This window comes from Cololabis saira, chromosome 4 (assembly GCF_033807715.1).
Source record: "Cololabis saira isolate AMF1-May2022 chromosome 4, fColSai1.1, whole genome shotgun sequence".
NCBI lineage: Eukaryota > Metazoa > Chordata > Actinopteri > Beloniformes > Belonidae > Cololabis > Cololabis saira.
Genome location: NC_084590.1, coordinates 50,144,749 through 50,159,748, shown reverse-complemented (window position 1 = coordinate 50,159,748; position 15,000 = coordinate 50,144,749). Strand labels below are relative to the sequence as shown.

The 15,000-nt window shown below is 43.5% G+C and overlaps 1 protein-coding gene across 3 annotated transcripts in view; it reads left to right on the top strand.

Moving 5' to 3' along the window:
- Positions 1–15,000, top strand: part of LOC133442158 (fibroblast growth factor 12-like) — a 67,790-nt gene that overhangs the window by 47,116 nt on the left and 5,674 nt on the right. For all 3 annotated transcript variants that reach the window (XM_061720116.1, XM_061720114.1, XM_061720113.1), the window contains exon 3: positions 10,585–10,688. In XM_061720116.1, coding sequence (XP_061576100.1) covers positions 10,585–10,688 — 104 coding nt within the window. The remainder of the gene's footprint in view (positions 1–10,584; positions 10,689–15,000) is intronic.

Sequence of the window (15,000 nt, the reverse complement as noted above, 5' to 3'; positions counted from 1 at the left end):
TTACAGGTAGCCAATGGAGCGATGCTAACACTGGAGAGACGTGGTCTCTCCTGCTGATTCCTGTCAGCACTCGCGCTGCTGCATTCTGGATCAGCTGGAGCCTATTCAGCAAATTACTGGGACATCCTGCTAACAACACATTACAGTAATCCAGTCTAGAAGATACAAACGCATGAACTAGTTTTTCTGCATCACTCTGCGACAGGATTTTCCTAATTTTTGCAATATTACGGAGATGGAAAAACGCTATTTTACAAACCTGATTAACATATGGTTTAAACGACAAATCCTGATCGAAAACAACACCAAGGTTTCTCACAGTTGCACTGGAAGCCATCGCAACACCATCTAATCCCTTCCTAAGATGCTCGGGACCAAGAATGATAACCTCTGTTTTATCTGAATTTAGAAGCAAGAAATTTCTGGACATCCAGTCCTTGATGTCCCTAAGACATGCCTGAAGTTTAACTAACGGTTCTGTTTCATCCGGCTTCATAGACAAGTAGAGCTGCGTATCATCAGCATAACAATGAAAGTGTATGCCGTGATTCTGGATTATACTTCCCAACGGCTGCATGTATAAACTAAACAAGATTGGCCCTAGCACTGAACCCTGTGGAACACCATAACAGACCCTTGACTGTTCTGAAGAAACCTCATGTACATGAACAAACTGGAACCTGTCAGATAGATATGATTTAAACCAACGTAGAGCTGTCCCTTTAATCCCAACAACATGCTCTAACCTGTGCAGTAAAATGCCATGATCTATAGTGTCAAAAGCCGCACCGAGGTCCAGTAGAACCAGTATGGACACTAATCCCTTATCTGATGCCATAAGAAGGTCATTCGTGACTCGAACCAGTGCTGTCTCTGTGCTATGATGCATTCTGAACCCTTGCCTTTTCCAGAATTTTAGATACGAATGGAAGGTTAGAAATTGGCCTATAATTAGCTAAATTGTCTGGGTCAAGAGAAGGTTTTTTAAGTAAAGGTTTAATTACTGCCACTTTGAAAACCTGTGGTACATATCCTAAGCTTAGGGATAGTTTGATTTGGTCCAGTATTGTCGCACCAATAAGAGAAAAAACATGTTTGAATAGTCGAGTCGGGATGGGGTCTGACATACATGTGGTTGACTTAGCTCTATTAACGAGTGAAGTCAGCTCAGGGAAGTCTATAGGATCAAAACAGTCTAGAGTCAAGTCAGAGCCTAGGGAAGTCGCTAAAGCTGAAGAAACGCCCACAACCGGCTGGTTGATTTCTTCTCTAATTTTCGTGATTTTACTGTTAAAGAAGCCCATAAAGTCCTCACTACTGAGAGCTGCAGGAATGCACGGCTCAACAGAGTTGTGACTCTTTGTCAGTCTGGCTACAGTGCTGAACAGAAAACGTGGGTTACTTTTGTTATCCTCTATCAACGTTGAATAATAAGCTGTTCTTGCTTTGTGAATGGCTTTTTTATATACTATTAGAATATCTTTCCATTCATGATAGAAGTCTACAGACTTGGCTTCCGGCTTAGCTGTACATGGGGTGAGACGTGACTAGCGGAGCTCCTGCAGAGTTAATTTTAATTCAACATTTATTGGCACTTTTTGCATCACTCCCACGGCTTTGGTTTTAACTAACTTATTTTCAACGCGGTTACTTCGACAACTTACCACGGAAATGCCTCCAAAGTCCATCAAAGCGGGGAATAACCCTCCAGCTAACCCGCGGCCTGCAGCTCACGCTGTCTCCTCGCCCCGTGGTGATTCTCCTCCTCCGGAGAGCACCTGCGCTGCGCAGGTTCCAGCTGCGGAGTTCAGCCGGCTTAAAACCGAACTCCTCTCCGCTCTTCGCAATGATGTTGCAACTATATTTCGGTCAGAGCTTCAGGCAGCACTCAACGAGAATTTAACGTCCATTAAGTCCGAGCTGCTTTCTCTTAAAGCCGATCTTTCTGGCAGTATTTCCTCCATGAAGGCGGACGTCGCGGGTCTCGCGACCACGGTCGCTGAGATGGAGCTGTCGCTCACAAGCTGCTCAGACGACATCGTTGCTCTCCGGAAAAAAGTGGATCACTTGTCGAAAGAATATGTGAGGCTGGAGGACAGATGCGAGGATTTGGAGTCAAGGTCTCGTCGGCAGAACGTACGGATTATTGGCGTCCCGGAGGAGGATCCTGACTCGTCATCTGCAGCCGGTGTTTCCAGGCTCTTATCGGAAGCCTTCTCCATCGGCGCAGAGCCGGTGGTGGACAGAGCCCACCGCACCCTCATGCCGAGACCGAAGCCCGGGGAGCGGCCCCGCGCAATAGTGGCCAGGCTGCATTATTACACCGACTGCGCTGACATCCTGAGAAAGGCGAGAGAGCGGCAGCAGATCAAAGTCCGGGGTATGAGCATCTCCGTGTTCCCGGACCACACTGCCAAGACAGCGCGGGCGCGCGCTGCCTTTAATGACGTGCGCCGTCAGCTGCGGGAGATTAAAGGAGTCCGGTATGGATTGCTGTATCCCGCCCGGCTGCGTGTAACCCATGATGGCCAGCAACGTGACTTCACGTCCCCAGATGAAGCCCTGGCATTCATCAGGAAAATAAAAAAAGTGACTACCAGCTAGTTTTCTGGGACGATTTATCCAGCTTGATGTCCGTGCGGGACTCTGGCCCGGGGTGAGTGACTGAGTCAATTTAGAAAATGGGACTTTATGTCGTAATTTTTTATTTTTTATTTATTTATTAATTTTTTTTTCTTTTCTCTTCTAATTATCAATGGGAACAACACCGTTTAAAATTGATGGCCTAATCATTTCTCTGGTATGATGCCTTGATTAGAAAATATGCACACACCCCTGTCTTTGCTTAAATTGTGTGCATGTGTGTGCGTGTCTGTGTAGGTGTGTGAGTGCATATATGGATATATCATTGTTCTATAGGCCAAAGATCTCCTTAATTTACGTTTGTTGTTACCCTGACAAGACAGCGATCGTCAGAATGGCTCAGATTGATGGTTTCATATGCCTCATATTTTATTTTTATTTTTTTTTAAGGTTTTAACTCTGCAGGAGCTAATTTTGTTTTTGTTTTTGTATTTAGCTTTATAGTCGAAAGCATCTCTTTTCGAGAATGGCTTCCTTTGAAGCCAGCACGGCTGTTTCCATCGTTTGGAGATGGGATCATCTAATGTGCGTTGGGTGGGTGGGCGGGGGTTATGGGATGTTGGCTTTTTGTCTCTGTAGGTATGTATATACTCCTGAGTTTTGTTTGTTTTGGTTTTCCCTTTTGCCTCTTTTCCTTATATCTCCTCTGGTGGTGGGTGAGTCGGTCTTATTTTCTCTCAGAGAATGCCTATGAACGATCGTAATCTGCGCAAGCCTGATACTGGATCAAACATTACATTCACTAGCTGGAATGTGAAAGGTGTGAATAATCCAATTAAGCGATCAAAGATTTTTTCACATTTGAAACGCTTGGACACTGACATAGCTTTCCTTCGGGAAACTCATTTGCGAAATAAAGATCATTTCAGACTCAAACGAGCTTGGGGGGGTGATATTTCTCATTCAAATTTTGATTCTAGGTCTAGAGGAGTAGCAATTTTGATCAACAAAAGAGTCAATTTCTCCGTCTCCAGGACAATATCCGATAAGAATGGTAGATATCTTATTGTTGCGGGCACTCTATACTGTAACCCTGTATTGTTGGTGAATATATATGCCCCTAATTTTGATGACCCCAATTTTATGGATAGGCTGTTTGGCAACCTCCCTTTCTTAAATACGCATATTACAATACTGGGCGGTGATCTGAATTGTGTTATTAATCCTTCTTTGGACCGTTCGAATCCTCGTACTTTGACTCAATCCTCTATGTCAAAATCTATTACCGATTTTACAGTCAAGAACGGGCTTGTTGATCCGTGGAGGGTCTCACATCCTGGAGATAAGGAATTCTCTTTTTTTTCACAAGTACATCAGTCATATTCACGTATTGACTATTTTTTTGTTGATGGCTCTCTTCTCCCCAAAGTTACTTCTGTCGTATACCACCCAATTGTTATTTCGGATCACGCCCCTCTAACTTTGAATATAACATTGTCTGAGCGCCCCCGTTTCTCTTCTCCCTGGAGGTTTAATCCATTGCTTTTATCCGACGATGCATTTAATGTTTCTATATCTGCTTCAATAGATGATTTCATTGCTTTAAACAAAACAGATTCTACCAGTTTTTCGCTAGTATGGGAATCACTCAAAGCATATTTGCGAGGACAGATTATCTCTTATTCAGCATACGCCAGTAAAATCTGCAGGGCTAAATTACAGGAGCTCACATCTAAAATTCAGGACACAGACAGACTAAACTCAGTTAACCCGAGTCCGAGTTTACTGAAACAACGGCTTGATTTGCAGTCAAAATTCGATCTTATAGCGACAGCCGATTCTGAACGGCTCCTATTACGCGCTCATGCCAACTATTATGAACACGGCGATAAACCAAGCAGGTTATTGGCTCACCAATTAAAAAGGCAAGCAACGTCGAGACTGATTCCCAGCATTAGAGATTCTAATGGCACACTTACCACCGATCCAATCGCCATCAACACAATTTTTAAATCATACTACTCCTCTCTCTATGAGTCAGAATCTCCACTTGACACAGCAGAAATGACCTCCTTTCTTGATAATATCACTGTCCCTACTATTAATTTGGATGTGGCTAATGGCCTCGATGCTCCTTTCAGCTTGCAAGAAATTGCTGCCGCCATTGAAGCTACGCAAAGCAACAAGGCCCCTGGTCCCGATGGGTTCGGAGCTGAGTTTTTCAAAAAATTCAAAGACAAATTAGCCCCCCTTTTACTTTCAATGTACAATGAGTCCCTTGATCATGGCTCATTGCCTCCCTCTTTAATGCAGGTGTCTATTGCCCTCCTTTTGAAGAAGGACAAGGACCCTGAATCATGCACTTCTTATAGGCCCTTGTCTTTACTGAATGTAGATGTCAAAATTTTAGCCAAAGCACTAGCAATTCGTCTTGATAAGACCCTTCCTAGCATCATATCTGAGGAGCAGAATGGTTTCATCAAGGGACGCCAGCTCTTCTATAATGTTCGTACACTTCTTAATGTGATTCTCTCTAAAGATTCTTCTCCACTCCCTGAAGTTGTTATCGCAATTGATGCTGAGAAAGCTTTTGATCATGTCGAATTTAACTATCTTTTTGCAACACTTCATAAATTCGGATTTGGACACAGGTTTATATCGTGGATTAGACTTCTTTACACTTCCCCTCAGGCCAGCATTCACACCAATGACAACTACTCCACTTATTTTACATTATCACGTGGCACGAGACAGGGCTGCCCTCTCTCCCCTTTGCTATTCGCTCTATCCGTCGAACCACTTTCAATTGCTTTAAGAACTCTTCCTCTATTTCGCGGAGTCTCTAGGTCCAATGTGGAACTTAAATTGTCACTTTATGCAGACGACCTCCTTTTATATGTATCTGACCCTTTAACCAGCATCGCACCAATATTATCTCTGTTGAAGAATTATGGATCCTTCTCCGGCTATAAGGTCAATCTTCACAAGTGTGAATGCTTCCCCATAAACTCCTCTGCTTTACAACTCAAACAATCTGATATCCCCTTTAAACTCAGCCCGTCGGGCTTTAGATACTTAGGGATTAACGTGACCCGCACTCTGCCCTCTCTTTTCACCGCTAATTTTTCCTGACTGGTAACTCGAGTGAAGGCGGACTTACAGAGGTGGAACTCCCTACCATTGTCACTGATAGGAAGAATTAACACAGTGAAAATGGCTGTATTGCCTAAATTTCTTTTTTTGTTCCAATGCACTCCTTTATTTCTACCAAAATCTTTTTTTAAATCACTTGACCAAATTGTTTCCAACTTTTTATGGGCCGGTAAGACACCCAGAGTGAGGTATTCGCTTCTCCAAAAATTTAAATTTAATGGGGGTCTAGCACTACCAAACTTTATGCTTTACTATTGGTCAGCGCATATTCACAAACTAATTTATTGGCTTCAGTCTCCTGAGTTATTATGGTGCAGATTGGAGGCTCAGTCACTCTCTTCATCCTCTGTAACGGCCCTACTCTCCTCCTCTTTACCATTGAATCCCTCTAAGTTTACAAATAGCCCTGTGGTGCTTTCCTCCCTTAAGATTTGGTCACAGTTTAGGCGCCACTTTAAATTTGCTTCTCCATCCATCTATACACCTGTTACTAAGAATCATCTGTTCCCTCCATCACTAATAGACACCACTTTTATGATTTGGTACAACCGGGGCATTAAGCACTTCAGGGATCTATATAAGGATGGTATCTTTTCCACATTTTCAGATCTGAGGTCAAAGTTCAATTTGCCTGCCTCCCATTTGTTTCGCTACTTCCAGCTTCGACACTGCGCCTCTGCTCTGTTTCCATGCTTCCCTTCCCTTCCTGCGAACCAACCGTGGGATGATCTTCTAACTATGAAACTCAGTCAAAAGTCTCTGATATCTAAGATATATGCACTGTGTATGACATTTGATGATCATTCTGTAGATAAAGCTCGGGAGGGTTGGGGACGAGAGTTGGGCCTTGACTTCACAGGGGAGCTGTGGGATAAAGCTATCCGTAGCATACGATCTAGCACGCCTTGCGCTAGATTTGAACTTATTCAATTTAAGGTGCTGCATAGAGCCCACCTATCAAAATCCCGATTATCGGAAATATATCCGAATGTTGCAGACCTATGCGACAGATGCCAGGGTTCTCCCTGCAATTTAAGTCATATGTTTTTCTCCTGTCCTAGATTACAGAAATTTTGGAGTGATTATTCTGTGATCATGTCTAAAGTTCTGGGTAAAAAAGTTGTTATGGCCCCTCTCTTAGCAATATTCGGACTCACTGTCGACTCCTCACATATCAGCCACACATAGTCAGAAGTATTGGCTTTCACATCCCTTTTAGCAAGACGTCGTATCTTACTTCTATGGAAATCCCCCAAGTCCCCGTCTATTTCTATTTGGCTTAGTGATGTTATGTTTTTTCTTAAATTGGAGAAGGTGAGATACTCTGTAAAAGGCAACGCAGCTAAATTTGTTCGCAAATGGCAATCTTTCATAGACCACTTTACCGCGTTGAAGACTCTACCCACAGACTGACCCCCCCCTCCCTTAATTTTCTTTTCATCTCCTTAATTTGTTTTTTTTTGTTTTATTTATTTCCAGTTAATGGGATATCACTTATGGGCATCTACATTCACCACTGCATTTGTTTTTTGTATGCACTTTTGCTCATACATTACTTTCCTCCTTTGATCATTTCTTGCTCATCTGTTTATTTATTATTTAACGCTACAGAGACTCTGTTCCTTAGTTAGGTTTTGTGTGTTTAAAAAAAAAAAAAAAAAAAAGGAGACAATGTATAATGCGTGTGTTTGACTACAGATTTCCATGTTTTCATTGTATGTTGTTTCCTATAAAAAGATCAATAAAAAAAAAAAGAAGTCTACAGACTTACAAGAGTGCCACTTCCTTTCCATTTTACGCACGCTTTGTTTCAACATGCGAATATCTGAACTGTACCAGGGAGTTAAGCTCCTGTGGCTAGAAACCCTCCTTTTCAAAGGAGCAACTTCATCTAAAGCTGAGTGCAACAGATCAGCAGTGTTACTAACAAGAAAATCAACATCAACATCAGAGGTAGAACCCAGGTCACTGGCCTCTACTGCTTCAGTAGAGGCTTCACTATTTTCCACTGTCGCAAGATTAGCAATGGTCTCCTTAAATTTAGCAATAGCTTCATCAGACAAACATCTGCTAAAATAATACCTCCTGCCCTGCACTTCAACATCAACAACATTCAATTCAAACGTTATTAAATAATGGTCGGATAAAAGGGAGTTTACAGGTGACACCAACAGATCATCAGTTTCAACACCGTAGGTGAGAACGAGATCGAGAGTATGATCAAAACAATGCGTCGGCCCGTCCACTTTTTGTGAGATACCCATTGATTCTAGAAGAGAATTGAAAGCTAATTTAAGATTATCGCTTTCAACATCCATATGAATATTAAAATCACCCACTATGATGAATTTATCTGTACTGATCAATAATCCAGAAAGGAAATCTGAAAATTCAGACAAAAACTCTAGATAAGTGCCAGCAGGGGGCCGATACACTACCACTAACACAACTGGCTTCTCAGATTTCCAGCTCGGAAATTTCAGACTAAGCGTGAGGCTTTCAAATGTATTATAATTGGACTTAGGTTAAATTTTTGTTTGGAGACTGGAGTTATAAATTGCTGCGACTCCTCCGCCTCGGCCCGTGTTTCTAGGAATGTGATGATTAAAGTAGCCGGGCGGAGTTGATTCATTCAAACTAACATACTCTTCCTCCTGTAACCATGTTTCTGTTAAGCAGAAAACATCACTCCTACTCTCTGTAATTATATCATTTACTAACAGAGACTTGGAGCTTAACGATCGTATATTTAGTAGTCCGCATCTAATTTTTCGGTCTCTTATTGGTACCAAATGTGCATTGGTTTTAATTTTTACAAGATTATTTTGGTTAACGCCTCTAAAACGCCGCACCTGGTGAACTAGTGGAGGGCGGGGAACTGCAACCACTTCTATTTTGCTAGGCACCTGGTTAGAGTTACCAGTTACATCATGTAATCTTATAGTTTTGTTGGCAGGCGTTGGTCCTCGAGAAGCAGCAGAGAAGTGTGTTAAACTACAGCTCTGCATCCTGGCCTGGACCCTGCGATGTCAGGGAGAGGGTCTAATGAAACAGGCCAAATTACTAGAGACAAGAGCAGCACCATCCCAGGTGGGATGAATGCCGTCTCTTCTAATCAGACCGGGCTTTCCCCAGAACGTTTCCCAATTGTCAATAAAGGCCACGTCGTTTTCTGAACACCACCGATACAACCAGCGACGGAGCGAGAGCATGCGACTAAACAGAGAAACCTACGGAGTCCGACATGGTTTTGGCGTAGTTACACACCGAGACAATATTCATTCTGGTCACTTCCGACTGGCGAAGAGGGGAGTCGTTAGCTCCGACATGGATGATAATGTTACCATATTTACGATTACCCTTTGCCAGTAGCTTCAAATTTGCTTCTATGTCGCCCGCTCTGGCCCCGGGGATACACCTAACTATGGTCTCTGGAGTCGGCTTCACATGTCTGACTATGGAGTCGCCAATCACCAGGGTCGGTTTCTCAACAGGTGTGTCGCTGAGTGGGGAAAATCGGTTAGACACGTGAAGCGGGTGGTGGTGTTCCGTGAGCCCTTTACTACGCTTCCTCCGAACCGTCACCCACCGGTCCTGACTGGCCGGCTGCTCGGGAGCTGCAGGGGAGCGGCTAGCCTCAGCTGCTATGGGCCGGTCCGCCGCTAGCTTAGCCTGGTTAGCTGAGGAGGCTATCGGACTATGGTCAAATTGGCGGAACCGGACCTCTAACTGACTAAGCCTCGCCTCCAGCCCTGTAAATAAACTACATTTTAAGCACTTACCGTCTTCACTAAAGGAGGCAGAGGAATAGCTAAACATTTCACACACTGAGCAGCAAAGAGGTGAAACGGTGGGAGACGGAGAGGCCATGCTAAGATGCTAACGGAGGCTAACGGACAGAAAATGTATCGGTGATTGGTGACAGTGAAAGTTACGGAAGAGAAAATGAGCGAGTGTTGAAATAAAGACAGTAATGTACCAGATATAGTGCTATTTTACCAGAAAACAGTCTAAGTTTAAGACAAAAAAGTCGGGAGAGATCTGAGCCTGCACGGCATGCAGCAGCAACAGACCGCAACACCAGGAAGTGACGCGATGCGTGACGCAGTACGTTACCCAATCAGCAAGCACGCAAGAGCACTACTACTCCTGCTACTACTACTGCTACTACTATTATTACTACTGCTGCTACTACTGCTACTACTACTGCTAGTACTGCTACTACGGCTGCTACTACTGCTGCTAGTACTACCGCTACTGCTACTACTACTGCTACTACTACTACTACTGCTACTGCTGCTACTGTTACTGCTACTACTACTACTACTGCTACTACTACTACTGCTACTACTGCTACTACTACTACTACTACTACTACTACTACTACTGCTACTACTACTACTACTACTACTACTACTACTACTACTGCTACTAATACTACTACTACTACTATTACTACTACTATTACTACTACTACTACTACTACTACTGCTACTACTACTACTACTACTACTTCTACTACTACTACTACTACTACTACTACTACTGCTACTACTACTACTACTACTACTACTACTGCTACTACTACTACTACTACTACTGCTACTACTACTACTACTACTGCTACTACTACTACTACTGCTACTACTACTACTACTACTGCTACTACTACTACTACTACTACTTCTACTACTGCTACTACTACTACTACTACTACTTCTGCTACTACTGCTACTACTACTACAGCAGTTCCAGGCTGAAACTCTCAGGAGGTTCATGGATCTAGAGGATGAATCCGACCTGAAACTTGTTCTTCATTTTTATGTTTTATGTTTTATCGTCCTGCAGCTCTGTTTAACCTGATCCCAGTGGGTTTGCGGGTCGTCGCCATCCAGGGAGTGAAGGCGTCGCTCTACGTGGCCATGAACGCCGAGGGCTTCCTCTACACATCGGTAAGAACCGGTTCCCGGATCTTTTCCCAGAGTTCCCCGGTTCTCCTGCCCGGAGGCCGGTTTATGGCAGGAATCTGGGGGCTGTGGTCTCCGCTAGCTCGCTGATAAAAGACGCTCGATGAAGACTAGGGATGTGTACCGAGAGCCGGTATTTTTTGGTACCGGTTCCTAAATGTTCGGTACTAGAGTACCGATAACAATTCTGGACAAACGATACTGTCATCAGTGTTTTTTTAAAGAGTCGACCCAGAGCAACATAACTGCCGATAACATCACACAATAAGTCAGCAAATCCCAAAGATACTCCCACCAAAAGCAGAATAAAGTTTCGTTGTCATTTTCAGTTTATCCACACGTTTTTGACCAGAATTCACGGTTTAATCCTTCATAGTAGTGAAACTACTTCATCCACCATCATTTCATATTCTGCTGGTTGCGCCCATTCTGTCGACTTCTTGTGGCTTTTAAGAATTTACGTAAAGTTTGTTGACATTCTACATGTCGCAAGCTTTCAAACGAGATGATACACTTGAACGAAACTTTATCGATCAGGCCTCTACCGTTGAACGTAAACTCGGGAGTGCGGCAGCCATCTTGGATCAGCGCGGCAGCCATCTTGGATCAGTGACGCATAGTTGCACAGCGCATGGAGCGACACCCACCGAGACCCGCACAGAGCGCAGGGATGTTTGGATTGAGATTTTACTTTTACGAAATCATGTATCATCAAATCATCAAAGTATTTTATAGCCAGACTCCCTTCAAAAAGGATAAAAAACACATTTGGCACATTTTGGCACATATAGGTATCCAAGTGCTCAGATGGAGGGTCCACCTGGTTCTATCCACACTAAAACCTTTATAAAATCCATGTGCTTGAAGATATTCTCATGTAACTTGGTACAGTTGTAGTCAAGCAGTTGCTGAATCCAGGCAGTGGTGTCTTTATAATAATATGCATCATGCAATTATATTGCTATCAGGGTGTTTTCCACTGTGCAAACTAAAAAACATTAGACAGGGATAAAAATCTCTTTTTTTCTTTGGTTTATCACAATTTGCTCAGACATGTGAACATTCTCAATTTTTTTGACACTGGAAATGCATGCTGGGAGGTCTAGTCTAGGTCTAGTTATCCATCGAGACCAAGATTATACATATTGTCCTTATAATTGTGGAGATATTGTTGATTTAATTTGGATAGGCCTGTTCAGGCGAAATTAACCTCCAAAATCCCTCGGGGTGAACAGGTTAATTTGGGAGTTAATTTACTCAGGAGAATGCATTATCAATTTTAGCACCGCTGATATATGTTACGTTTTAGACACTAAATTACATGTCGTGGTATCAATAAGAGTATTTATAAATATCGGTACCGGTAAGGAGTATCGGTATTGGTATCGGTATCGATAAATTCCTAATGATACACGTCCCTAATGAAGACGTAAGGCCGAGAGCTGAGGTCCGGACAACCTGATCTCACAAAAATCCGTGAAAAGCCTACGTCCTCTCACCACTATTTTCCGTGGTATATACACAGAAAATGGTATAATTCCGTGTGAGCACCACGGATATTGTACCATGCAAAGTCAATGGGATCCATTGTCGTGATATATATACGGATTATCACATTATTATTATATATATATTATTCTTTATCATAGTGGCTAAATTATGAGTTTTTGTTATGCAAGGTACTGGTTGTTACCAGGGGCGTCACTAGACTTAAGACTGTACTGGGGCACAGCTGGGGCACAGAGAATTCAAAAAAAATTTTAGCACTTATTTATAATAAAAAAGCTGAAATGGTGCTTTAAATCAGTGTTTCCCAACCCTGGTCCTAGAGGCACCCCTGTCCTGCATGTTTTAGATGTTTCCCTGCTTCAGCACACCGTGATACAAGTGGCTGTGTCATCAACAGAAGTGTCAAGACCTTGATGACAAGCTAAATAGGACCATTAATTAGAATCAGGTGTGATGATGCAAGGAAACATGTAGAACATGCAGGACAGGGTTGGAGATCCTGCTGAATACAATCATGTATTGTCCGAGTGGCGTTTCAACTTTATTCAGAGGCTGTAAATCTCCAACATTGTGGTGCATTATTAATTTGTCTACCTGTTACTGGGAAATCAGACCTCTTGGTCTTTCTGGGAACTTTTTTGATTGTTAAGGACTCGCAGATATTTTCTCACACTGGACGGATGCTTTAACTCCACATGACGTTTACAATTTGAACTTCAAATTTTGAAGTTGACGAGGCAGACGTTAGGACTTGTTTTCTCGGCGCAGGTGGACATAATCTTCACAGAAAGGTTTCCTACCGTCAGACTTTTTGGGAGACGATGTGTAAAATTCCCGCAGATAATGATAAACTGATCATCATCTGACGGCTCGCTGACGCTGCGTCTGCAACGTCTCTCTTCACCTGTCAAGGCTGATTTATGGTTCCGCGTTAATTCGACGGCGACGACTACGGCGTAAGGTACGTGCCGACGCGAACCATACGGTCCGCACGCCGCGTCCCCTCCGCCGTAACTTCCGCGTTGGTGTGACGCGGAACCATAAATCAGCCTTCATTCATAAAGACTGCACCGGGCTCGTCGAGCATTTTAAATATGCGCGCCGCCCGCTGGTGAAATAAGAAGGATTATTGAACGCGTTCATGCACAACACTGGTGTATGCTATGTGGAGTTAAAACTCCGAAATTAATTTTTTACTGGTGAAATTTTTACTGGGGCACTGCAGATCAATACTGGGGCAAGTGCCCCAGTAAAATCTGTCTGGCGACGCCGATGGTTGTTACTGTCAGTTTGTAAAAGCATGTTTTTAACGCTGTTTTAGGAGTGTTTTATTGAGGTTTTAATGGGAGCTCCACAGATATAGTCAATGGGATCGCAGGGACCAGTTCTGGGGCTCCGAGACAACCGTAGTCCCACAGGGAACAATTCTGGGGCTCCAAGACAACCGTAGTCCCACAGGGACCAGTTCTGGGGCTCCAGGACAACCGTAGTCCCACAGGGACCAGTTCTGGGGCTCCAGGACAACCGTAGTCCCACAGGGACCAGTTCTGGGGTCTCTTGTCACAGCTTATGCAGACGATACCCAGATCTACGTTGAATTCTTATGATTATGATCCTTTTTTTAATTTTGTAATCTACATTTTAGTCTGGTTTTTATTCCTCTACGATATTGCATTATATATTTAATTATCGTTATCGTCACATGACCAGCATTTTCGTTGGGTCTCGTCTCGTTTTCCTCAGGTGATGAAGTGATTGACGACGATATTTAGTCACAATTTTCATTGACGAAAGCAACTTTAGGGTGGAGGAGAGTTAAATCGGGAGCATCCGCCCGGCTCCCATCCGACGCTCTCGGCTACAGATGTTCCGTCGCCGCTTCACCTCTCTGAACCTCCTAGCATCCATAATTCACGTCGCTGAACCTCCTAGCATCCATAATTCATGCCTGCTGCTCCCATGAAACTTTAAAGTGCTATTCTTTCCCCTCAGAAGGGCGGACAGAGCGCTGGAGGTGGAAACGATGAGACGATGGCGTCCCGGTTGGTGGCGTTGCTAACGGGGCGGACGGAGGTCTTCTCCTGACGGGGGCGAAGGGATCTGGGGGTTCGGCATCGTCGTCGGTTCATAGGTGCAGACGCGTCATCTCCGGGGCGGATCACTCTCTGACAAGAATTTGTTCCTCTGACTCGGGCTGGGGTTCGATTCAAATGTCAAGAAACGATTCGATTCCGATTCTTAAGATTCAGAATCGATTATCAAGATTTCACTGCAAAAACTCAAAATCCTAACAAGAATATTTGTCTTATTAGGGCCCGAGCACTTACAGTGCGAAGGCTCTACTGTATCTTTAGGAATTTTTATTATTTTTCTTCTGACGAAATGAGGGCCTTTTTTCCCCTAAACGTGCCCAAAAAGTCACCAAATTTTGCACGCAAGCCAGGCCTGGTGAAGAAATTTGATATTTAATGGTGTGCATTAATGGGCGTGGCAAAATGGCTCAACAGCGCCCCCTTGAAAACTTTGTGCCTTAAGCTCTACAATAGGGTTTGACGTACATGCACGAAAATCGCTACACACCTGTATCATGTCGCAACTTAAAGAAAAGTCTCTTAGCGCCATGGCCGAAACCCAACAGGAAGTCGGCCATTTTGAATTAATCGTGTCATTTTGGCAGAATTTATGCCATTCCTTCGGCAGTTAATACGGCCCGAACCGTAACGTGCCCCCAGGTGTGTTATACATCAAAATATGCGTCTCCATCCTGCGACAACACGCATTACTTTTC